General features: G+C 37.5%; 1 protein-coding gene across 4 annotated transcripts in view; it reads left to right on the top strand.

The window, feature by feature from the left end:
- The first annotated feature begins 1006 nt into the window (after nt 1-1006).
- The window catches only part of arhgef2b (Rho/Rac guanine nucleotide exchange factor 2b), a 67810-nt gene continuing 43238 nt past the window's right edge, over nt 1007-25578 (top strand). For all 4 annotated transcript variants that reach the window (XR_015510924.1, XR_015510925.1, XM_087286587.1 and 1 more), the window contains exons 1-2: nt 1007-1270; nt 18925-19087. Coding sequence is in view for 2 of the 4 variants with exons in the window: in XM_087286587.1 (XP_087142713.1) it covers nt 1205-1270; nt 18925-19087 (229 nt within the window). In the remaining 2 variants the exon portion in view is untranslated. The remainder of the gene's footprint in view (nt 1271-18924; nt 19088-25578) is intronic.

The raw sequence follows: 25578 nt of genomic DNA on the forward strand, positions 1-25578 counted from the left end.
CATATGCTGGATACGATGGTGGTTCATTCTGCTGTGGCGAGCCCTAATAAATAAAGGGATTAAGCTGAAGGAAAACTAATGAATGAATGTTGATGTAGATGATTCTTTGAAGATCATCCATGGAACCTTTTTAACGCACAAAAGGTTCTCTGTAGCCCTAAATGGTTCTTTGCACTATATAAAATGTTTTTTTACATGATAGCCTATCAATAAATGGTTATTTTAAAGGGATAGTTCACACAAAATTAAAAATTCTGTCAGCATTTACTCATCCGTTGGTTTGACTTTCTGTTGAATACAAAAGAAGATATTTTGAAGAATGCTGAAAACCTGTAACTATTGACTTGCATTGTGTTTTTTTATTATAGATGTCAAAGGTTATAAGTTTGCTGCTTTTTTAAAATATTTTTTTTTTGTTTTAAACAATATGAAGAAACTCAGAGTTTTGAATTGAGGCTGGGTTAATGGTGAATAAATATTAATTTACGTGTGAGCTGTCACTTTAAAACTTCCTTAGGGAACCTTTTATTTTTTCCACGACATTACTACAAAAACTCCCTCTGGATTAATTAAGAGCGCAGACTCATGGTGAATATTAAGATATATTTTTATTTTCAGACTGAATATATGTGGGCTGAATTGCACTCATGTTGTTTTTGCATTGATAAAACTAATTGATGTTCTAAATTTCCATGAAAAGCCTCAGAATATTTTAATGTTTGCAATTTAATAAATTAGTTAATTTTTTTCTGTATAAAACAACTGCATAAGTGTCAGTCTCCCATTTTTGTGTTTGTTCAGGATTTCCCTTCAATCACACACAAATGCGCGCACACAGACAAACACCATGTGGCGCGTCCTCCTGTATTCTCTACTGTAGCAGCTGTGGTGGGCGGAGTCTCCCAGCGTGCGACAACTCTGATTTGTCGAGCGGCCGTCAGTCAGAAAAACACGCTCCTGCTATTGGATGAAAGTCTGATTAGGGTCAGTATCTCATGAAGGCAGCGGAGTTTCCTGTGAAAGAAAAAAAAAACCTAGTGTGTCTTATTAAACACACCGTTCATGTGAGACTCAATGGAGCTTTAATGTATACGTACAGATTTAATACAACTTAACGACCTGGATGTGTATTCTCTGGATAAGGCTCAAACAGCTGGATTTTAATTAGCCCGACTTCTTTTGGTGAAGTTTTCATTTTCTCGCGATGTCCCGTGCTTCGGAACCGCTACCGAAAGCTCGCCAGGAAAGAATGAAAGACAATAATGCAAAGGTGAGTTATAAAGGAGTTATAACGTCTTTGGCGTTTCACCTCCTGTTTAAAACACAGCCGTATTTTCTTTGGTTCGTTTTATTTTTAAAACGCATGTTAAACATATATGAAGTATTATTGGACACGTGATTACATTAATATATTAATTAACATAATATTAAATATATTGGTGAATGTCTTCTTCCAACGGTGTTCCGCGAACGGTTTTTTTTCTGCTGGCTGATGGAGGCTGCTGCTGCTCAGCTTCTTTCTCAATTGATAAAACGGACAAAAGAAACTACACCAGGGCTTTCTGGTATTATTAAACATATTTAGATGTTTAGATACATGTGTTTAGTTGTATTTGTGTTTATATATGTGTTTTTAAGTATAAATGCGCTACTCGTATTCCAAGGTTTGCTCCATTGTGCTGCTGTGTGAACACGTTGTCTAAGGGCACTAAGGGGAATCAATGGGGGAGGGACGTACAAAGACACCCACTGCAGCAGCATGTACACGACATTAACCGCTGCACTACACACGCTTTCTGCAGCACACACCTTTACTAAACACTAAAAAAGTTACATTTAATGTTTTTTTTACTCAAGTATGGCTTCGCTTTTTAGTTTTCCAAATGACTGCTTCCCGTCTCTCCCCCTTTGCTCATAGTATCATCCTGTCTTTGTTCTTAAATATACAGTACGATGCAAGGTCTGCATCTCATATATCACAATATCTAGTTAATTCATTATTTGCTAGAATGTTTATATGAAATGACTCAGTTCCTCTTTTCAATTCCCTGCATAGTTGATTCATTGTCACATCAGTGCATATAAGATTTGCATTTTAGTCATTTGAGGTAAACCCACTAGTATATTGTGTGTGTGTGTGTGTGTGTGTGTGTGTGTGTAAAAGAGGTCGTTTACATGTGATTTTGTTTTAGAACTGCATGCGTTTACCTTGTGAATCTTTAATCTCTCTTGGTACATGATTTTCAGCAGACGGACTATGATAAAGTACCAAGATGTTGCATAGAAAATGAGGAAGCAGGGCAGATGTTGCAGTGTAGATGCTTCTTTTTTTAAAGCTGGAGAAGTTTATACGAAACGCAGAGGTAAGCAGAAGTGGAAGAATCATGCAGAATTTCCTTCAAGGACAGCATGAGTGGTGCATATGGGGAATAAGTAAATGAGTATTTGCAGGCAAAGGTGATGATCATTTGAGGGGAGAGGAGAGTGTTAAATGGTGGAGGACGGTATAAGGTGAGCAGTTGAGTCCCATTTGTAAGCAGGAGCTGATCTCGGTGACGTTTCTGGTCCTGGTCCAATTGGATTTTGGGGGTTGCCGCATATGCCTTCGGTTTAGCTTCCGTAATCGTGGGAAGTGTTGGACTGGCATTTCTGGGCTCGACTGTCACGTGAGTGGCCCACCCGCTCCTCCATTTTTGATGACATCATTCTGGTTGGATTTGGTATGCACATCTGACATGGATTCTTGCATGTAACATGCACAAGATCAGATATTTTCATAACAAACCTAAGCTATTTCCTAATAAGGTTTGAAATCAGATACACATCTTATTGCAAGACAACTGATATATGTTTAAACATATCAGTTTGGTTTCTCTGTGTACATTAGAAAGCCATCAATATTTAGATGTGAATAAAAGGTTAAACTAAATCTGTTCCTTATATGAAGATGTTGTCTCATTTATTCATTCATTCATTTTCCTTCTGCTTAGTTTCTATTTCACAGTCGAATTAACCGCCAACTATTCCAGCATATGTTTACACATGCCCTTCCAGCTACAACCCAGTATTGGGAAACACCCATACACACTCATTCACACACACACTCATACCCAACAGACAAATTTAGTTTATTGAATTCACCTATAGCGCATGTCTTCAAACTGTGGGGGAAACCACAGCCCAGAGGAAACCCACGCCAACACGGGCAGAACATGCAAACTCTACACAGAAATGCCAACTTGCCCAGCTGGCACTCAAACCAGCAGCCTTCTTGCTGTTCGGCGACAGTGCTAACTAGGGCTGCACGATTAGTCGAAAAAACCTACATTTACCTATCGTATAGATTAGTTTTTTTTTACTCAGACGGTTTGTAGCAATCAGTTTCCTCATTCGGTTTAGGTTGTCTTCACTTATTGGATTTTACAGTAATCAGTTTGTTTGAGTTCTCTTCATTTGTTGGGTTTTACTGCTCAAATTGCTTCATATACTCCCTTGGTTTTCAAAGTGAGGGTTTTAAATAGAAAAAAAATCTATTTATTTTTATTAAAACATAAGAATTGCGATTCATTTACTCATTTTCTTGTCGGTTTAGTCCCTTTATTAATCTGGGGTCGCTAAAGTGGAATGAACCGCCAACTTATCCAGCACATTTGTACGCAGCGGATGCCCTTCCAGCCGCAACCTATCTCTGGGAAACATTCACACGCACACACTCATACACTATGGACAATTTAGCCTACCTAATTCACCTGCACCTCATGTCTTTGGACTGTGGGGAAAACCGGAGCACCCGGAGAAAACCCATGTAAACGCAGGGAGAACATGCAAACTCCACACAGAATGACCATATTTACCATATTTTATCCATGACCAACTAAATAGAAAAATAGTCATTTATAGTTACTTTATACTATCTAGTTACTATAGTAGCTTATAGTCACCAATTCTATTGGATTGCGACCCCTGGGGTAATTACATTATATTGAAGACAGCAATAGCGTCAGATGCAGCAGATTGATTATATAACACCAGGTTCAACTTTCTGGCACATTTACAGCACTCACATTCATTTCAATTCACCTTTATTTGTATAGCGCTTTTACAGTGTAGATTGTGTCAAAGCAGCTTTACATAAAAGATTATAGTAAATTGAAATAGTGTAGTTCGGTTTTAAAATTTAAATTCAGTTTAGCTCAGATCAGTGTGGTTTAATAATCACTAATGAGAGTCCAAACACTCAAGAGCAAATCCATCGATGTGCAGCTCTACAGATCCCGAACCATGCAAGCCAGTGGCGAGGAAAAAACTTCACCAATTGGCGAAAGTGAAGAAAAAAAAACCTCGAGAGAACCTGGCTCAGATAGGTATGACCATTTCTCCACTGGCGAAACGTCTTGTGCAGAGCTGCAGCTTAAGCACCGGAGGCTGGATGCTGGGTCTCAGCGAAGACTCGTCAGTCCCTGGAGCGTCACAGGAATGTTAAAAAATGTCACATATGTTACAAAAATTAATCGAAGAATAGACTTGGGTCTATTGGTGTGTGTGCGACATTGCATGCAAGGTTTCTGTATTTATAACCACCTCAGAGGGTATTGTGAGTCGCGAGTAACTGGCATTGTTATTTTGGGGGTCGTGGGCTGAAAAGTTTGGGAACCCCTGGCTTACTCAAATGGATTGAGTTCACGGTACTCATTAGGATTAGTTTTTGAACTTAAATGGTTTGTTGCAATCGGTGTCCTCAAACGGTTCGAGTTGCCTTAACTTATTGGGTTCTACAGTGTAAAGGCTGTTCACATATCACGTCTTTTGTGCGAAAACGTTCATTATTTATTTTTTTGCGTACATATTTGGAGTGACGTGCATGCGGCACAACATGCTCATGCACTGTGAGTCACATGACAAAAACTGGTCGTTCAGCATCATACTTTGTATGGAATATACACATTTCTACTCTAAAGAGAAAAAAACAAAACAAAATGAAAATACCAAACAATTCTGTCATCTAGTTAATCAACAGTGCCTTTCAGACAGAGATTCAGCAGCCTTCGACTACATTTGTTCTTTTTAAAAGGCAAGCACTTAGCTAATGTGTAGCTTAGATTTACATTAGACAAATATTATTTTTTATTTATTCTTATTTTTATTTAATAATTTATTCATTGTTCTGTGAATTATTTTTTAGTGTAAAATTATTACTTATGTTTAAATGCCCACTTTTTGTACTCATTTTTAACTTATTTATTCACTTATTGTTTGTTTATTTACATTTTTTAGTGCTGTATTAATTGGTTACTGAGCAGCAATAAATAAAACTTTAAAATTTAAGTTTTCATGTGATTTTTTTAAACTAGTAGTAGTGTTTTAAAATTAATTAATGCAAAATAATTATAATAACTGTGATTATTCCTCAGACTATAATTGCACAACCAAAATCTATAACCGTTGCATCCCTAATCACAGAACAGGAGTCAGTTATTGGATACTGTAACCCTCAAATTATGATCTTCCTAGAATTTCAAAGGAAGCTTTTCTTGGTGTTTTCTATTCAGTGTTAGCTGTTGACAGCAGCTGTCATCACTAATCGTCAGTTATCACTTTTAGATTGACGCCTGTTTAAATCCCGACTCACAGTCAATGATTGTAGCTTGTCAGACTGTATGAACATGATCCCCATATCACACTGTAAAATCTCAGTTTTCATAATGCCAGACTGAACAATAATCAAGGCACAGCAAACATGCGAGATCACAGAATACCTGGCTCACACTGCAATTTATAAATAATCCTAAATCGATTGTAGCATTTCAGACTGCATGAATATGATCCTCAGCATCATCAGTAGGGGTTGACTAATCGACTGTAATGCTCTGCTGTAACATTTTTTGATTGACGTCGATTAGTTTCACTACATATATCGGTTATTGTTATATTATTAGTAGTAAGAGCCAGGGATGGCTTTCGTTAAGGTTTAAACGGTACTACTTTTAGCGATACCACTTATCGGTACTTTAACGGTTCTCTTATTGGTACTTTTTGTAATGAAAAAACAAAAAAATTTTAATGTAAAATAAAACAAAACTAATATTTTGTTGTATATGTCAGTGAAAGACTGATCCAGCAAACACACAAAGAGAAATTGTGCAGTTTATGAGTTTTAAGTAGTTAGAGCGTTGTAAATCCTCGCGATCGCCTCTCTCGCGACAGAGCGTATATAAGGTAAATGACGTGAGTAATAACTGGTTATGATTATTACTGAACCGATACCGAATTGTCCACGTCTGCATCGCGGTGCGCCGAAGAAACGATTAATTTTGACACGCCTACATAAGAGAGGGTTCTTTTGCTGTGCTCGTGTTTCAGGAGGCGTGGCTCTAGACTACAGAGGAGGGACTGTGATTCAGAGATTTATGCTAAGCTGTTAGCATTGTGGAAGATCACCTACTGCACCTTTAATCTACACAAATTTATGTCACTAGTAGTTCCTATTCTGCTGGGAAAGGCCCTTCTCTGAAGTAAGAGCTTTGCAGTTTTCTGAGTGCAAGAATGCCGAAATGTGGGAACATGCCTATGGTTCTAGGAACTATAAAAACATTTACATGTCTACATTTCATCACAGCTATCACACAAGCCCACTACGCAACAAAAATACAGCTTTAATCATGGCATTCTTCATTCTCCAAGTATTGGATTTTGTTGCACATGTTGGTTTATGTTTTATTCATCTAAAAGTTTTCTACTTCTACCACGTTTTGCGTCTTGCAGTAAGATCAACTTTTTCAAAAAATCGATTTTGGCAAAAATAAGTGGAGACATGTTTCTCCCATAAATGATGCCTGTGCATTCCTTCCATGTTTGTTTTTGTTATTGCCATTGTCTGTGTGCATGTTTGGCTTCCTGAGGGCATAGGGCATATGTTCTCTTCTGAGGATACAGAGACGGTGCCTCAGGCTCAGAACTTAGACAAGAGCAGGTCAACATTTTATTACTGGAGCATTTAGTAGACGTATGTGCTCACTGTTTCGTGAAATGAGCTCACACTGACCCAGTTAATTTAACAGAGTCAAACCGATCTAGACTGATTTAGTAGTAAAAATGTTTTCTGTTTTCTTTTAGTTTACTTTGTTATAACTGCATTTTTCATTTGATATTGAGCCAATAATTTAATTTTATAAGGGAATTTTTAAGCATAAATAGTCCTCACTGTAGATTAGGTCACAAAACTGTATGAAATTATGTTAATAAAGCATTTATTAATATACAGTGGTCCCTCGCTGTCAGGCCCGGATTGGCCAATCGGGAGGACCGGGAGAGTTCTCGGTGGGCTGGTGTTTCTAGCCGCTTGCACTCTCAGCCGTCGCACTTTTTTCAATTATTTATTTATTTATTTGACCATAGCCTCACTCTTTTTATTCATTATTTTGCTGCAGCTCCGCTCTTCTTATTTATTGTCTCGCAGCCCCATGAGCAAAATGCAGCCTGCAGGGTAATGATGATGTAAGTATCATTCCGGCCCCTTATTAGCAACAGCGCCATTGGGGTCCAGTGGTCAGCACGTTGCGTTTCGATGTCGTCGACCCGTGTTCGATCCTCACCTGAGTACTTCTTTTTTTTTTTTTTTTCATTTTTATTGTTTAGACATATAAAACTGCAAGATGGTTGAACATTTGAAGTTCTAAAGCAGCTGTTTTCTTGAAAAAGACCGGATAGTGTAATTAAAAACTGAATTGGAAATGACCTTATTTTAGTATAGTCAGTCGTGAACTGAGGTGGGCCGGTCTAACGCTTGAAACTCCAGGGCTAAAAAGGAGTCCCACTCCAGCCCTGCTCGCTGTAACCGTTCCTCTTTTGCAGTCTCGCAGTTTTGTGGATTTTTTTGTGCAATTTGAAATGCTTTTGTTTTTGTACAGTACAGAATGCATTCAGCTTGTTGTCTCATCTCCTCATACTTGTGCTTTCAGTTTCAAGCTGCATTTAACCAATAGCCTCTCCAACAATGTCATGCCGCACAAGATGCCATCGTCCATCACCGATGACCAATAGACAACACGATGCTGAGCCGGCATCGCCGATCCTCCGCCCTGTCCCCGTCCCAAACCCGCTCGCAAAAAACACACACTGAGGCCCCTTAACACGAATATGTCTTAGTGTTAAAATGGCATTTTAGAACGAAAATGATCCACATCCACACAGTGTTTTACCTAGCATTTCTGAACAGCCCATCACGTGACCACACACACACACACACACACACAGCCACACACACTGTCACGTGCTCTTCTGAGCTCCAATGAACAATGCATGTCGGACTGTTTATCAAGGATTTACCGCTGGATGGCGTCTCACTGTAGTTGTTAAACGTGATATTTAATTAATCTTGTCTGTATCTAACGACTCTTCGGTCGTTTGAATCTATCAGGTAACGTGTCACAGCATCAGTACACTGCTTCAGTCTTTCACTTTCACAATGTACTTAGTGATTTTAGTGAAAACCTCAGATACTGTTGGTTGTGCACCTTTTTTACCGACCAACCTCCTGCGGAAAAAGTGATTAACAGGTGATAATTTGTGTGTAACTTATCTTTATTTATTTATGATTTGTTTATCAAAACATTTGTAAATCAAAGAGCATGCGGGTCAGGTAGTTAAAACGGTAGGCTACAAATAATGAATTCGTTATGAATTAATTATTCATAAATAATTAATTCACCTCCACCTATGACAACGATGCCATCGTCCATCACGATGTTTCACATCATACGATGCCAATTTGGTCGACATCACCCAACCCTAGTGAGCACAATACTGTAATACCGTGAAACCGGGATGTTTTTATCCAAGGTTATCGTACATCAGAATCTTATAGGCTCATGCCTACTTGTGATTAGCTAATCGCAACATCTCAAATCGCGGTTGCGTTTCGATTTTGATTAATTGCACAGCCCTAATGCAGACTGTTTTAAAAATGTTGTGATGTAAATGTGAACACTTTTGAAAAAACTTTTCAGTTTTGGCTAAATCACTGTTGTGTAAATGTAGTATAGATGCTATATAGCATATGAAAGAATAACATTATATAGAACAGAATGAGGCCATTTCACAATACACAGAATGTCGGACACAACATAAAACAATTTCTTCCAGAAATTGTAAGAAAAAAATCGATTAAATAAAATTGACAAATTGTAGAGAAGTGTGTTGGCTCCACAACTCAGCGCTCACCAAACCAATCCAGCCCATGAAGAGTTACAAGCCAGCATTACTATTAAAATGAACGTAGCCGTGACAAATCTTCGTTAAAAACTAAAAGATATTGAATCAAATTGTCTTTTGAGAGCTGAAGTGGCAGTTGATTTTGTTTACTTCTTTCTTTGGTTGAAACTACTGGCTTGCAGCGATTCTGAATGTTAGGTGAGCTTTTGGTTTGCTTTTCTGTTCAGTGTGTTATGCAGCGCTGGAGTCTCTTTGTTGTTGAACTGAAGGTTCTTGTCTGGCTGTCTGTGTGTGTGTCAGGTATTATCTTTCCTTCATCTGACTGGATGCCTTTGTTCTTTTCAGTCTGTACGTCCCTTTGGTTCTCCATCTGAATTGTGAAGTAACCCCCCACAAATCTCTCTTGTTTCCTCCCTCTACTCTATGAAACGTTATCCTTTAACTCACACAGCTTCCCATTGACCATGCTAATATGTGTTTACTTACTGGCTTTAAAGGCGCTGAATGTATATTTGTGACTCTTCTAAAGCATAAAAATACCATAATATGTTTGCAGATATTTAAGAAAGATGCTAGGTGAACATTCTTGTTTATCTTAAAAACAATACTGAAGTCAGTTATTCTGCCTTGAAAATGTCTGTTACGTGCTGGGAAATCTGTATTTGTTTTGGTTCTTTTAACCTGCCCACTGCCAGTTTAGCTAATTATATTTCAGCACCTCAGGTTGCCTTGGTGGAAAACCGCATATTTCATTTATTCAGTCAGGAAGGCTCTCAAAGTGTGTGTCCGTCCCCGAAATGCGACATCCGGTGGACAGTTGCAGACTCCGAAGTAAGACACAGATTCAGAGTTCCACATGAGGTGGTTATTAATTAGCAAATAATTTAAATGTTATGAACGTAAACATCAAGTGAGCAGGTTACTTTGTAACTTCGTGTCCTAACAACTCACTGCCTGAGGAGATATGCAGTGATAAGCAATTTGGCTGTTTGCACCAGGCGAAACACAACAGAAATTTAAATATAGACATTTAGGGTGCTTTTACACCTAGACTTTTGTTTCGTAACCTAGCACATTTCCCCAGTTAGCATGGTTCGTTTGACATATGTGCACCCAGCATTCGTGCTCGGGTCTGCGCCAAAACAATAGGTCCGAGATCGGCTGAATAAGTTGGTCTTGGCTTGATTGAAATTAACTCTGGAGTGGATTGATTGTTCAATTTTCAATTCAATTCAGCTTTATTTATATAGCGCTTTTACAATGTAGATTGTGTCAAAGCAGCTTTACATAAATGGTCATAGTAACTGGATCAGGGTAGTTCAGTTTTTAGTGTTTAAGTTCAGTTCAGTTTAGCTCAGTTCAGTGTGGTTTGAAGTCATTACTGAGAGTCCAAACACTGAAGAGCAAATCCATCGATGAGTAGCTTTTCAGATCCTGAACCATGTAAGCCAGTGGCGACAGCGGAGAGGGAAAAAAACTTCACCAATAGGAGAGTGAAGAAAAAAAATCTTGAGAGAACCAGACCCATTTTAATTTCTCCGCTGGATTGTTGTGAGAAAGCAATAAAATCCAATGAACTAACGAACAAGGCTATATCACAGGGTATTATGGGTGTGTAATTAGCATATACGGCTATATGAATGAGAATTATGAGTAGGGAAAAACGTCATTCCTACCAGTAAATGTACATTTCATGTCAAATACGAAAGTGAAAGCATGCTGAAATGTTAACGAGAGCTGTTTATTCATTAGGAGAATTGATCGAACAACAGTCCTTGTTTATCTGTTATTTCTCTATAAAATGTAATACCTGTAATGCATAATTCTTGCCAACAGCTATAAGAAAATTTTACCTCTGATTTATATTTGGTGATGACGTCTGTGGGTGTCACCATTTAAAATTAAAGCACAACTTTTCGCTTATAATGTCTAATTGCTCATTAATATATATATATAAAAAACAAATAAGTATAAATTAAATAAAAATAAGTACGCATGACAGCAGAGCGGGACTCTGAAAAATAAACTGTGAAACGCTGACCAATGTGAGGAGAGTTTACTCACACGTGACTTGTTTTAACTGTTTTAGACCATTTAGAAACTTTGCTGTGTTTAAAAATAAGCATTGTAACAAGTTTAAACCCTGTTTCAGAACAAAACAATTGAACTCCAATTGGGAAAGCATCCTCAGAAGCACAGAATAGTGCACTTACTGCACTCCAACAAAATGATGAAGTTTATAATCCAATAATACATAATAAACCTCTTTAACATTTATTGAATGTAGAAGCTGAATCACTGATATGTGTTGGCTTGCACTGAGTCACAGTTCTAAAGTTCAATTTCAAACGGTTTATTTTTTTTCAAGATCTGAGATTTCAAGAACTATCTGCTGCTGCTTTCAGTATATGGTAATTAATGCCATGTAAAAGGGTATTTAAACTCGCATTATTAGCATTTAACACCGAATAAAGCACATCAAAAAAAAATTTTTTTAAAGAGCCCATATTATACATGAAATAGGGTCATATCTTGGTTGTAAGGGTCTCCAACAACAGTTTAATATACATGCAAGGTCAAAAAAACACTTTCATGGTCTTATAATCTGCATTTATTTTTACCTAATTATCCCAGCGACTCCCGTATGAATCGTCCATTGATTCATTTACTCCCAAACCCCTCCTTAGCGCGAAGCTAATCTGCGCTGATTGGACCAATGACAGTCTGTTGCGATTGGTCGACTGCCTTCAGTGAGAGAGTGAAAAGCCAAACAGCTAATCAGCAATATAAAAGTAATCACAGTTCATACACGCTCGATAGTTTAGGCGTGGATTTTAGCTGCCAGTGGGTCTATGTAAATACAGACGACTAACTATTTTATTGAGCAAAAACTCCAAAAACAGTTGAGGAGATCTCCTAGCTTGTCTCACTCTGCTCTTTTCACAGACACACACACACATATTGCACACACACACACGCACTTAACCCTGCTCCGGACGACAACGCGCGCGCACACACACACACACAAACACACACACCTCCGGACGACAGCGCGCGCACACGCACACACAGACACACACACTTCTCCTCGTCCACGGAGCTCCGTTAACAAAGCAGCACGCGTCGCGTTTTAAACGTGACTTTGCACGCGATAAGAGAATATAGCCAGTTAACCTGATACAGTACACGCTGTTACAAGTAACAAATCACAACTAAATACATTTGCAAGCTAGAGTCAACTTTAATCACACGTACTTACACTTGAGAAATGGAGGAAGAAAAATCCATCCTGACGTCCAGCATTAAGTTACTCTTTACTGATCCTTCCTTTAACAAACGCTGATGAAGTATTCTTTGTAGCATGTAGTTTCCAGAAGTTTCCAGTAGTTTCCAACTGCTTGGCTATAATGCTGAGGTTTCATCTTTGGGTAGAGACTCAATATATCCATCTGCAGTGTGACTTCAATCGACCGGCATGTTTGTGTGTGCGTGTGTTTGTGGGTGTGGGTGTGTGTGTGTGTGTGTCTGGGTTTCTGCGTCAGAGGGCGGGGCCTCAGGTTTGAAATCTCCCGGGTTTGCGCGTGCACGTGAATAACTTGGTTTCGTTCGTACGTCATGGCGAAACACCTAATGAATCAGTATCAAGGCGACTCGTTTGAAGCACTATGAGTCGATTCTTTTATAGATGAATCAACTGTTTTAAACACAGTACTCTTACAGATCTAAGCCTTAGCTGGATACTTCACTTCACTTAGAGCTGTGTTACACACTACATGGAGGGGAATTTTCAAAAACCCATAATATGGGCTCTTTAAACAATTAAAAACAAAGCGGATGCAGAGGTTGCAAAGGAAGGCAGACGATCGATGCACAGTTTTAATGTAAAGAACGTAAATGCAGACATTTTATATTAATTTCAGCGTGCTTTCAAGATTAAAAATATATCATAAGTATGGAAAAATACTTAATGATAGTGGGATAGAATGGTAAAATACGGGAGAATTTCGGCAAAAACGGGAGAGTTGACATGAATGAAGTGAACAGGAAGTGTTTGTGGAAAAAACATCTTTGCGAGGGAACGCAAAAACCTTTACAAATATGTTTTCATGTCACTGTTTTTTTTCTCCCACCCATTTTTTTTTTCTTTCACCTGTTTCCCCCCCACCATCATGTCCCGTCCAGGTCTCCGTACAGTGCAATGCATTTGGTGTTACAATCAAAAAATGATGTTTGTTCAAACTACTTCAAAATGAGCTGAGACAACACAATTCTTGAGTTTCTTTTACGGGACAAACTGTTTTATGTTCAGTCCACTTAAATTTGTAAAAAATAATAAGATAACTTAATTCCCTCAGGTAGTCCCAACACAAATCAATTATTTGGAATCCAGCACTTGTTACTGTAGCACAGGAATTAGTGCACTAGTTTATTTTGGTGAAGATAATTATAACACTTCCCTAGTGTTTCATGGCGTAAACATTTCATTGCCTTCATTTATTTATTATTACCCTATACACTATACATATATTTTTGCTGTTTGTTCGAACTACTTTTGAACTACTATTTTTTTTGGGACAACTTAATTGTTTTAAGTTCAATCCACTTAAATTCGCAGAAACAATTAAGTTAACTAAATTGATTTGTGTTGGAACAACATGAAGCAATTGTGTGGAACCCAGCATTTTTATTTGACTTGTGAATATAGCGATAAATATTTATGAGGTTGGCTTTTGACTGTGACCAGTGGATTGTCAATTTAAACATAATAGCTCTATAAAAATGTTATGCACAGACACATTTTCATAAATTGGAATTATATGGAGTATGTCTGATCTGTTAATCATTCACTATTGAAGAAAGAGGACTCAAATGAAACATTTGTGAGAGTCTTTTTATGCTGTTGGCTTTTGCACTGTAATCTAGCCTGTCTTCTTTTGCAATGTGCCGTTTTCCTTTTTAACCACTCAAGAGGAAGTTGCATTTTCATCCTTCCTGTTCTGGAGATGTTTGATTGTAACTGACATAATATTGCCTTAGCAACACCAAGCCCTAATTTGACAGGGAAGTGTTAAAGCTTATTATATGATGTTTTTGTTTTTTGATGTAATTGGAACATATGTAGTATTTAATATTTGTTAATATTTATGTTAATATCACGGGTTACATTTTAATATTTATATCAGTATCACAAGTCGAGATCAAAACATTCATGTATCATCGTATTTCCTGCTGGATGATGTCACATGCAAAACAGGACCAGTGGCTTTGTTGTTAAGATGAGCAAAATGTGCAACGAATGATAATCGTGAAATGCATGCAAACGAGTGTGTCCTGATCGGCTCTGATGTCAAGTTTGTTGACATATGCCAGAGAAATTGAATGCGCTGACTAAAATATTAGACAACTTCGCCCAAATTTTCTCACCCTCTACTTGTTCCAAACGTATGCAATTGTCTTTCTTCTGTTGAACACAAAACATGATATTTTTAGGAAAGTCTCTAATCAGACATCTAAGTTTCATATGGTAGTAAGTTACCCATTTATTGTGAACTGTTAAAAAACATTCTTTATCAGGGTTCAATGCTAGGGACTTTTTTAATGATCGGGCAAGTGTGTTCAGGTTTTTACTTGCCCTGGCAAAATTTTCTCTGGCCCCACTAAAAAAAGTAGTAAGCCATTTAGTTATTCAGCATAACTTTTCTTTAAATACAACGGACAATTTAAAAATGATTTAATTTAAATACAAAACTGATTAGATTAATTAAAATGAATTGTTTAATGTGTGGTTTAGTTGAAAACTACAACAATATTATGTTTTTTTTGTTTGTTTAAAACCCACCGAAATGCCTAATTTTATAAACCGGCTCATTACATCAGTCTATAATACTGTCAATATTTTCATTTTTTCATTTATTTGTAAACCCAATTTTAAAATGCATTTCACTTCTTGTTCTTGCTTGATCCATCAGCATAATAATCACATTAGCCTACGTTTTAATCAATTATGGCCTTTGAGTTGCTTTTTAAATGGAGACTAAGAATGCTTGAGAAACTCAATGAAGGGGGTCCGTGCAGGGGTGCATTTCTCGTCCCAACACCAGGACTGAAGTCAGATCATGAAGCAATGCTGATCTTTCTTTCGAGGTGCATGTCGAAATAAACAAAACTGAGCAAAGCAATTGGTCTAATACAAAATATAAGATTAAAATATAGAAAAATTATCAGATGGTAATTTCGGTAAATTTTCCTAACGGATAAACAGCACTCGGTAATATTTCAGCATGCTTTCACTTTCATATTAGACATGAAATGCACATTATGACATCCTGCCCTGCTCATCATTCTCTCTTTATATAGCCGTTTACATATATAGCCATTACACAGCCGTAATACACTGTGATATAGCCTGGTTTGTTGGACCGTTTTGTTTCACTACAATCGATCTGCTCAATCGAGCCAAGACCACCTCATTCTGCCGATCTCAGATCGATTGATTTGGCATGGACTCAAGTACGATTGTGGAATTCACATAGGCCACTCAAACCGCGCTTACTGGGCAAACGAGACAGATTCCGAAACAAACGTCTGGGCATGAAAGCATGCAATTGACAAACAGTCGCAGCCAAATTAAACTTTAGTGACAAGGCAGCACTGGCCCGAGTGTCAGTCCTTGTTGTTGAGCCCTGTTTTTATATCTTGACTTTGATTTGTCTTGTAAACTGTTTGCTTTTTAACTCTGATATCATGCCTTTGTCTTTTTGTGCATTTAAACATGCAATTTCATTAGAAAGCAATCTACTGAAGAAGGCAAAAACAATAGTTGATGAGGGCATGTGTGGGAGGATTAAAAGTTCTCATCAACAACTCTGTTTTACACTGGGTGCAAAGAGATTTTAGGAGAGAAAAAGTATGAAATTATGAATCTTTTTTGTTTGTGTGCAGCTCCTGTGCACACTATTGAATTTAGAGTCTAGGACTGGGCAATTTGGCCTAAAATAAAAATCTTGATTAATCGAACATTTTCCCTCTCTTAATGAAGGATTATTCAGAGATCAGATGTGGGTGCAAAGTTAAAATCAGCCTTAACAGAGCAGGGTCATATGACTCCATATGCTCTAGGGAAAGTTAAAAATTAAATTGATGATAGGTTCTGAATGTCGATTTCGATTACTTTTCAATTAATCGTCCAGCCCTATTAAATTCCATTGACATCCTTTGTTTTTGACTAAATAAATAAACTTATTAAAGCTTGTGGTGAGTATCTATTCTCTCACCTTTTTACAGCTCTGAACATTTTAGCTGATTATAGACATTTAAATTGCGGAGATGCATAATACAAAACATAGGGCCATTTTTGCTAACAGCTTGCATCAGCACAAACTCTGTGTACAAACTAAACAGGAGTCGTGGGATCTGGGAACATAAGAGAGGAGAAAACACAAAGACCAAGCAGATTTATTCTAGCCATATGTCCTTCACATATGAACTGGCAAGGTTCTGTTGCTAAACTAAGAATGAAGAATAGCTGAAGAGATAAAATACAAATTCATTTGATTTCTTTAAAATATTCACTTGACATTTTTAAAGCGATATTTAAAATATAATAAAAAAATAAGCTTGCACGTGTTAACAGTTAATTGTATTAGATGTTCTTAGCATAGATTTTTAAAATAGATTTAATTAATTTAGATTTTTTTCATTTTCAAACATGCATTAATTTTCCTTCGGCTTAGTCTCTTATTTATCAGGGGTCGCCACAGTGGAATGAACAGCCAACTATTCCAGCATATGTTTTACATAGCAGCTGCCCTTCCAACCACAATCCAGTACTGAAAAACACCAATACGCACTCATTTACACACACACACACACGCCCAGCTTACCCAATTCACCTATACCGCATGTCTTTGGACTGGGGGAAACCGGAGCACCCTGAGGAAACCCACGCCATCACAGGGAGAACGTGCAAACAGAAATGCCAACAGAAATGCCAGCTGAACTCACAGCGACCTTCTGCTGTGAGGCGACAGTGCTAGCCACTGAGCCACCCTGCTGCCCTATTTTCAAGCACCTTGTTGAAATTGTTTAAAAGTTCCACACTTTTTTCTGCAGTATTGAAAGAATTTGTCATTTATATGCAGCCCGGGCTTATTGGAAATACACACCCAGGGCTACATTTTTGTGAACCGCAAAATACGCTGCTTCAGCAATGTCTGCTTGCAACTCATGTTGCCAAATCAGCCAGAGGCCCATGTGTGCATTTTTGAGAATCTCAAATACGTGATGTTATTTCATACGTGTCATTCACAAGTCTTTCCCGGAGATGGGTTGCGGCTGGAAGGGCATCCGCTGCGTAAAAACTTGATGGATAAGTTGGCAGTTCATTCCGATGTGGCGACCACGGATAAATAAAGGGACTAAGCCGACAAGAAAAGAATTAATGAATGAATTTACGAGTCTTTTTCAGTCAAATCCGTGAAAAGCTGGCCAGCTTGTTGTGCATAATCACCTTGAATCCACCCTAAACCCTAACCCAAATCCCTAAACCCAATCGATACTGTTTTCAAAAGCAAACGAGAAGAGAAAAAGGCATTGCAGGTGTTCACACTGTTTTTTTAAGTTTTTACCTGGTTTCCAGAACCGTCCTTCGACAGACTCGTATCCGCTTTGCTTCAGGTCCCAAGTATGACATCGTACAAGGTGAGCTACTCAGCAAACTGACTGCTCCAGAAAAGGCCTATATGGAGATAAGTGGACCATGAGTTTGATTATAGATTACAGACACATCTATAATGCGTATTGTTTATTTAGTGTGGTGAAAACGATTCTTTATCCATCAATAACATGTTGCTGTAAATGTTTTACAACTGTTGGGTGAAAATGGAAAAAAAATCAGTGGCATCATACACCACCCCGTAGCATTCGTTTCACCCAGGAAATGCAGGCATATGTATGACGATTTACAGATTTACGGCGTTCCAAAAATGTACATGGGCACATATTTTCAATGAGCCTCCCTGGACTGCAGAACCAGGTTTTAAGTTGCACAGATGTTTTTGGCAATAGCCAAAAATTAATTTCATACGTCAAAAATAAAATGTAGATAGCTCAAATAGTTGAATAGCATAGTATAGCAAAGTATACATCAATGAAAAACGTAGTTATGCAGGTTTCAGGTGATGTTTAGATCTCAATTTCCAAAACTTCTCAAAGTTAACATGGTTTTGTGGCCCTGGGTCACGTATTGTTTAATTAAGATTTTATATTAGAGACCTTCTTTTATGTATAAGTCATAGTCATATACTGTACATCTATTAAACAGTTCTGGAGAGAGATTATGTGTGATCCTTGCATTTCTGCCATGAGGAAAATTGTCCTAATGTGCTGGAAAGGTCCTTGAAAGTATTAACTGACTAAGAGTGGGGATTCAAATTTCCTATTTCCAGCTCTAACCTAAATCACAAGTTCTTCATTACTAGTCGACTTGCAGAAATCCCCAGTGCAACTCCTGATTAAAACAGTATTTCTAGGACGTTCAAAGACAAATCCTCTCTTCATCATTTGATGCACATTGTAGTTTGTGAATATATTGTGTATAATGTAATGACAATTCACTAATTTGTAGTCATGCATGCACACAACATCCCTCATGTTGTCAGTGCTGTCATACTTTTTAATATCTCCGTTCTTCTTTTTCAACTCTTCTGTGTGCAGAACAAGGAGAAAGAGCGGATGAAGGCACGGGAGAAAGAGACGAAGGAGCGCGAGTCACGTTACAGCAATGGTCACCTGTTCACTTCCCTCAGTGTTTCTGCCACCACACTCTGCTCCGCCTGCAACAAGAGCATCACTGCGAAAGAAGCCCTCAGCTGCCCAAGTGAGTAACTTTAAAAGATTTAAAGAGACAGTTCCCCCAAAACTGAACATTCTGTCATTATTTACTCACCCTACATTTGCTCCAAATCTGTTTGTGACTTTATTTTTCTCTGTTGAACACAGAAGATATTTCGACGAAAGCTGGAAAATCAGTAACCATTGACTTCCATAGTTTTTGTTTTTCCTACGGGTTTCAGCTTTCTTCAAAATAACTTATTTTGTGTTTAACAGAGGAAAAGAAACTCATGAAAGTAAAATAAATTTGCTGAGGCAACCACGTTGCTTTACAATTGTTGCTTTACAACACTATCCCACAATAAATATAGCGGTAGATATGTAAGGCAAACGTAAAAATGTTACAGTATGTGAAGAGGTAAGTCTTCTTTAAACTGATAATTGCAGTGTAATCTTAATTTAAAGAAATGGTTCACCCAAAAAAAACTAAATCTGGAAACTTAAACAGAATTCAGAAAGCTTATTTTTTTTGTTGAAAATATAATAAATTGCTGATGTTTTATGACTTCAGTTGGTTAGACGTATTTTTTTTTATTATTATTAAAGGGCACCTATGGTGAAAAATCTACTTTTCAAGCTATTTGGACAAACATATGTGTATATATAGTGTATAGACCATCATATTGGGGTGATATAAACACACCCAGTCCTTTTTTTTTCAATTTAACAACATAAAAATGGTGGACCAATTGGAGCAGTTTTCAGACCGACCGCAACTTTACGTAGGAGTGCGGTCCCCCCGCCCACCGGATTGATTGACAGCTGCGCGCATTAACATGTCCCGGTAGTCACGTGTATATGTCAACAAGACCAGACGTGCGCAAAGCAACTGGGAATAAAAGGTCTGTTCAGTTCACCAGGATCAGCAATCATCATCAAATGTGATTAAGAGTAAGTTTCACATATTTAAAGTGGTTTAAAACAGAGTATGTGTGTAATTAATTACAGCGATTTACTTCAGCCTTACTTCATCAGCACAGCCGCGTGTCAGAACAATTATAAAGGAAGACGCTTCAATCCCAGTTTGTGGACGTTAAATCAGGTTTATTGTGTACAATAACATAAGAAATATCCACACAGCAGTGGAGGTTAGCCTGTATCCTGTCACATTTGAGTGCAAAAACAGTGCTAAGCTAAGCGCGCTCTGTCTGTCTGCCTGCCTGTGTGTGTGTGTGTGTGTCAGCTGTGGTGTACGTGTGTATCTGTGTGTGCGCGCGCGTGAACTTTGTAACGATATTGCGTGTGACTCATCAATGCAACTGCACTACACTCATTGGTAAAGTTCTTACTGTAGTATTTCCACAAACGCTACGTGAGACCTTCTTCCTTTAAGTCTGTGTGTTGTCTGACACAGACGAGGGAGGAGATTAAAGCACGCGGGAAGGCACGTAGAAAGAGTAGGCGGGGAGAACTCGCCTTAAAGGCGCAGTACGACAAAACAACCCCCTGCTGGAAATAGGTATAAAACAGCATCTTGTAAAAGGTATAATGAAAAATCTGATGGGTGTTTTGAGCTGAAACTTTACATACACATTCTAGAGACGCAAAAGACTTATATTAAATCTGAAAAAAGGGGTAACCTAGGTGCCCTTTAAGAGTTCATCAAACCATGGAGTCCACTATATTTTAAAGAGAAAACAGAATTTCACAGTTCCCTAATATAGGTAGCGTAAAGTAACTCCAGCAGTTTGACATCACGTGTGTGTTGATCAGTGATTTAACTTGATTTGAGAGTGAAAGGCCTCCTTCACGTTGTTCATCATATGACATGACGATCCTATGGCTTCAGAAGACTTCAGTTCAGTGACTGGAATTAAGTAAATGATGACAGACCTTCTTCTTGATGACAGACATCGGCTTAACCGTGACCTGTGTTATAATGAGACTTTGAAGATTTGTATTGGTTCAGAGGATCGGAAGCAAACAGCTCTTCAGTCGCTGAACGCAGCAGTGTTAGATTCGAGCAGATGGATTCATTTAGATGCAGGTGAATAATTGTAGTTGTGAGGAGTGATGGATCGAGGGGGTTTAAATACATTATCGCTTCTTAATATAGTGGTGGAGGTGGCATGGAGGAGGGGAACTGAACCTGCATTTACACTAGTTTGTAGTCAACGTAAAATGGCGTTTTAGAATGAAACACCCGACGTTCAATCTGGCATTTTTATTGTGTTTCACAAAATAAACTCTGTCCACAGTATAGAGCCTAAATAACATGACCATTCACACTCAGCGAGCATGCAAATGTTTTTGGTGGCATTCATACTTGCACTGTCTCTTTTGTATGGTGTGGTGATCAATCAGAGAATGATTGTGGAGTTCATTTAACAGCCCCCTAGATTTTAGCAATGTTTGGGGGGATTTTTCACGATAAAATGACTGATTTTGTGGCAGTAATTCCACATGTCCACAATTTCAATTAATCTCACTGTAATCTTGGGATTAATCTAGATTAATCAAGATTAAAATGGCTCATTTGAATTCTGCCGAAGGCATTCAGAATATGTGTGCTACCCAAAAAATGACTAAATATAAGTCTTTGAGAACGGGTTTCTCAAGCCAGGTGGCGCATTAGACCAGGGAGTCATCTCCTGTTTCCAAAATGCATCACAAACTCCTTGAGAAACTGTTCTACTCTGATAATTGGTGATGAAAATAAATGATGTTCAATAAGATGTACTTGTGTTTACTAATTATTTATTAAGATAAACATGAGTTCTGAACTTGATTTTTTCTTGATTTTTGTTTGAACTTGATTGTTGATTACCTTAATCCAACTAAAGTCATAACTGAACTAAACAGAAATGGAATTAAGATGTGGAGTATGCTTTTATTAGTGGCATTATTGAAGTTAACACCGCAATCAAACTATTACCGTCATGTAGGACTTTTCGCCATATTTTCTGACAAGATCCACACATGCGGCGGTCAGTAGTAGACTGCACACACACATCTCGAAATGCGGGAGTTTTTATCTTTCCATTTGGCGTGCGTTATTAAATTCCATAACACCCTCACCAGTCCTTACTCCTTATTTGCGTCTAATACCCCAGTTTGTCATGTGGGCATGAATGAAATGTTCATGAGTGAATGTGAAACTGTCGAACTGCTGTTAAAGTCACTCAAAACTACAGGAAACTCTTACATGAAAGCACTTCATGTAAACACCTTAATTATGTTATTGTCTATTAAGGCAAATAACTAGATTACAGATGTCCATATAAGCATACTCAGTAGTGTTTTCAAAGTAAGTGAAAGATCCAGAAGGGCATCCTGCTGATTTGATTCAGAAGGGCACTTTTTTTGTCAGACGGCTCACTGGTTTGACTTTCATCCACCGTCATTCCTACTAAAAAGCACCCGGTCCATTTTATTTTTATATGTTTTACTCAAACACATAAACTCTACAGGTGCCTGATAGTTAGATGTGGAGCTAGCATTAATCAGATTCACTCTAGTGAACTGCATCCATGTTAGCACATCATGCTTGATGTGGTAATTTCACAAGTACACTCTTAGAAAAAATGGTACAATGTTGTACCAAAGAAGGTACAAACCCTTGTCACTGGGGCAGTACCTTTTTATAGAACTGAATTGTACCTTAAGACAAAGAAACTAATTTGTACCATTGCATGGGAAACCAAAATGTAATATATCTAATATATATATAAAATATTAATATATTATTTACCATATTAGGTAGCCTACCATGTTAGGTGTGCATTCTGACACAATAACAAGGACAAAAATCATAAAAATAAAGCTTTCCCTTTTATATTTGGACTACAAACAAGACAAAAGTTCTACAATTTTTTAGGTATGAATAATTAAATACAATTAATCGCTGTTACACCTCTAAACATTGTCATTTGTTGTGTTGTTTTAAAAATGTTTTAAACTCTCTTAAAAAGCTCAGTCACAGGCCTTAAAAACACATGCAAACAATAAACTTTGACTCTATTATGGTTGAACTAAGCAGTGACTCTGCAAACCATGTGTTCTGTAGCTTCTGGTCAACTATAGTTCAGACTCAATGTTGTAGACTTGTGACGTGACTATTGCGGATGCGCACATTACGAAATCGATACTGAAACGATGTTTTGAGCAGCCCTAACTATTTGAATCCAACTGTTTTTGATGATACAAAAGATGCATATGTGTCACAGTCAATATATTAATAAACTTCTAATCAAATTCTTCATTATTAATTACATTAAATACATTTTAAACAATAGAGAATTTGTTCTCTATACACATTCAGGGTTGTATGGTTAGAAATGTATTTTCCTTACCCTATAAAAAATATATTTAGGTTGAAATCAAGGTTAAAAATGTCTATCAACACAGATAAAACTTATATTTAGCATTTAAATTATATTTTGTCTAGGATTAATATATATTTTTTACAGTATGGGTTCGGTCTTCCTCTTTTAAATGCTCTTTATATTCAAATGGCATAACTCTAAATTAAAAGGAAGTCATATGCTTAGCTGTCGAGTTTAATCTGATGTAAGACTTTAGCGCATGAACGCAGACAGATAATACACGGATTTACTCAGCCTGGCCTTCATCTGAAGTCTGTTATTGCTGTACAGAATGGAGGTCTTTTGTTGTCTTTATGTACAAAGCCCCCCTTTTGCCTTGTGCACAGCTGCTACCCAGAATCCTCCCCTCCTCAGTAACCCCCATAATCTGGAGTCTGAGCATCAGGGGTTCGAGGCATTAGAAAGATTAACACACAGTCTGTCACACACACACACACACACACACACACACACAGAACACATGCGCACACTCTCACACACAAAAACATAGTATGTGTTTAAGGGCCTTTAATTAATGATGTCATAATGAATAATGACTTCACATTTCTTCTCAGAATCGTTATGATTGTCTAAAATTGTGATATAGAAGCAATTGATTGTTTTCTTGTAGTGTTTTAAAATAATTAGCTCATGAAAAAGATGCTACATGCACTCAGAAAATGACGTTTGCTGTTTTTGTAATGCTACTCATTTAAAATAAGCTGAAACAACAATTCTACAGTGTAAAAACATTAAGGTCATGAGTTTAATTCCCACAGAATGCATAGACTAATCAAATGTCATGCAAGTCACCTTGAATGACAGGCAGAAGCATAAATGGCGATGTAATCCATTTAGCTAGGTAAATGACTCATATCATATGTTTGTGACATGTTAACCATTTAATAATACCATTTCTGGGTCCAAGCCTCTACTTTTACTTTAAATGAGAATACGATCGAAGCATTACTTATTCATTTTATCACACCTTAATCTGATGTGTTGCATTGCGGTGTCTGGGCTCACAACATTTCTGACACCAGTACGTTAACAGTTCATTAAAGATGGCTGAAGTGTGATTCTAGTCGAATCAGATTTGCAATGCTTTTTACACGTACTGTAAAATAAATGCAGGGTTCCACATAATTCATTTTCAGGTCATTCATAATTCAATTCATATGTTGTCCCAGGGGCGTCGCTAAATCCTGTTTACTGGGGCACATGCCCATATATACAGTTAAAGTCAGAATTTTTAGCCCCCCTTTGAATTTTTTTTTTCTTTTTTAAATACTTCCCAAATGATGTTTAACAGTAAGGAAATTTTACAGTATGTCTGATAATATTTTTTCTTCTGGAGAAAGTCTTATTTGCTTTATTTTGACTAGAGTAAAAGCAGCTTTTAATTTTTTATGAACCATTTTAAGGTCAAAACTATTAGCCCCTTTAAGCTATATTTTTTCTCGATAATCTACTCAACAAACTATCGTTATACAATAACTTGCTTAATTACCCTAACCTGCCTAGTTAACCTAATTAACCTAGTTAAGCCTTTAAATGTCACTTTAAGCTGTATAGAAGTGTCTTGAAAAATATCTAGTCAAATATTATGTACTGTCATCATGGCAAAGATCAAATAATTCAGTTATTAGAAATGAGTTAATACAACTATTATGTTTAGAAACGTGTTGAAAAAAATCTTCTCTCCGTTAAACAGAAATTGGAGAAAAAAAATGAACAAGCGGTCTAATAATTCAAGGGGGTTAATAATTGTGACCTATATTATATAGCATATATATATATATATATATATATAGCAGGGTTGGGCAAACTCAGTCCTGAAGGACCGGTGTCCTGCACAGTTTAGTTCCAACACTAATCAACCACACCTGCTTTTAGATTTCTAGTGATCTTGAAGACATGCGCTGCGTCCGAAACAGCATACTTCCATACTATATAGTATGCTAAAATCAGTATGCGAGCCGAGTAGTATGTCCGAATTCATAAAATTCGAAAATCAGTAGGCGAGAAGTACCCGGATGACTTACTACTTTCGGCGAGATTCTGAAGTGCGCATCCCATGCACGCTGCGCTATCCCATAATGCCCCGTGAGAGAATTCATGAATGGGAGTGAGGCCACGCAACTGACGCAGGTAGGTCACGTGACCATGACAA

Source organism: Danio rerio, chromosome 16, assembly GCF_052040795.2.
Source record: "Danio rerio strain M-AB ecotype USA chromosome 16, GRCz13ab, whole genome shotgun sequence".
In the NCBI taxonomy this organism is placed as follows: Eukaryota; Metazoa; Chordata; class Actinopteri; order Cypriniformes; family Danionidae; genus Danio; species Danio rerio.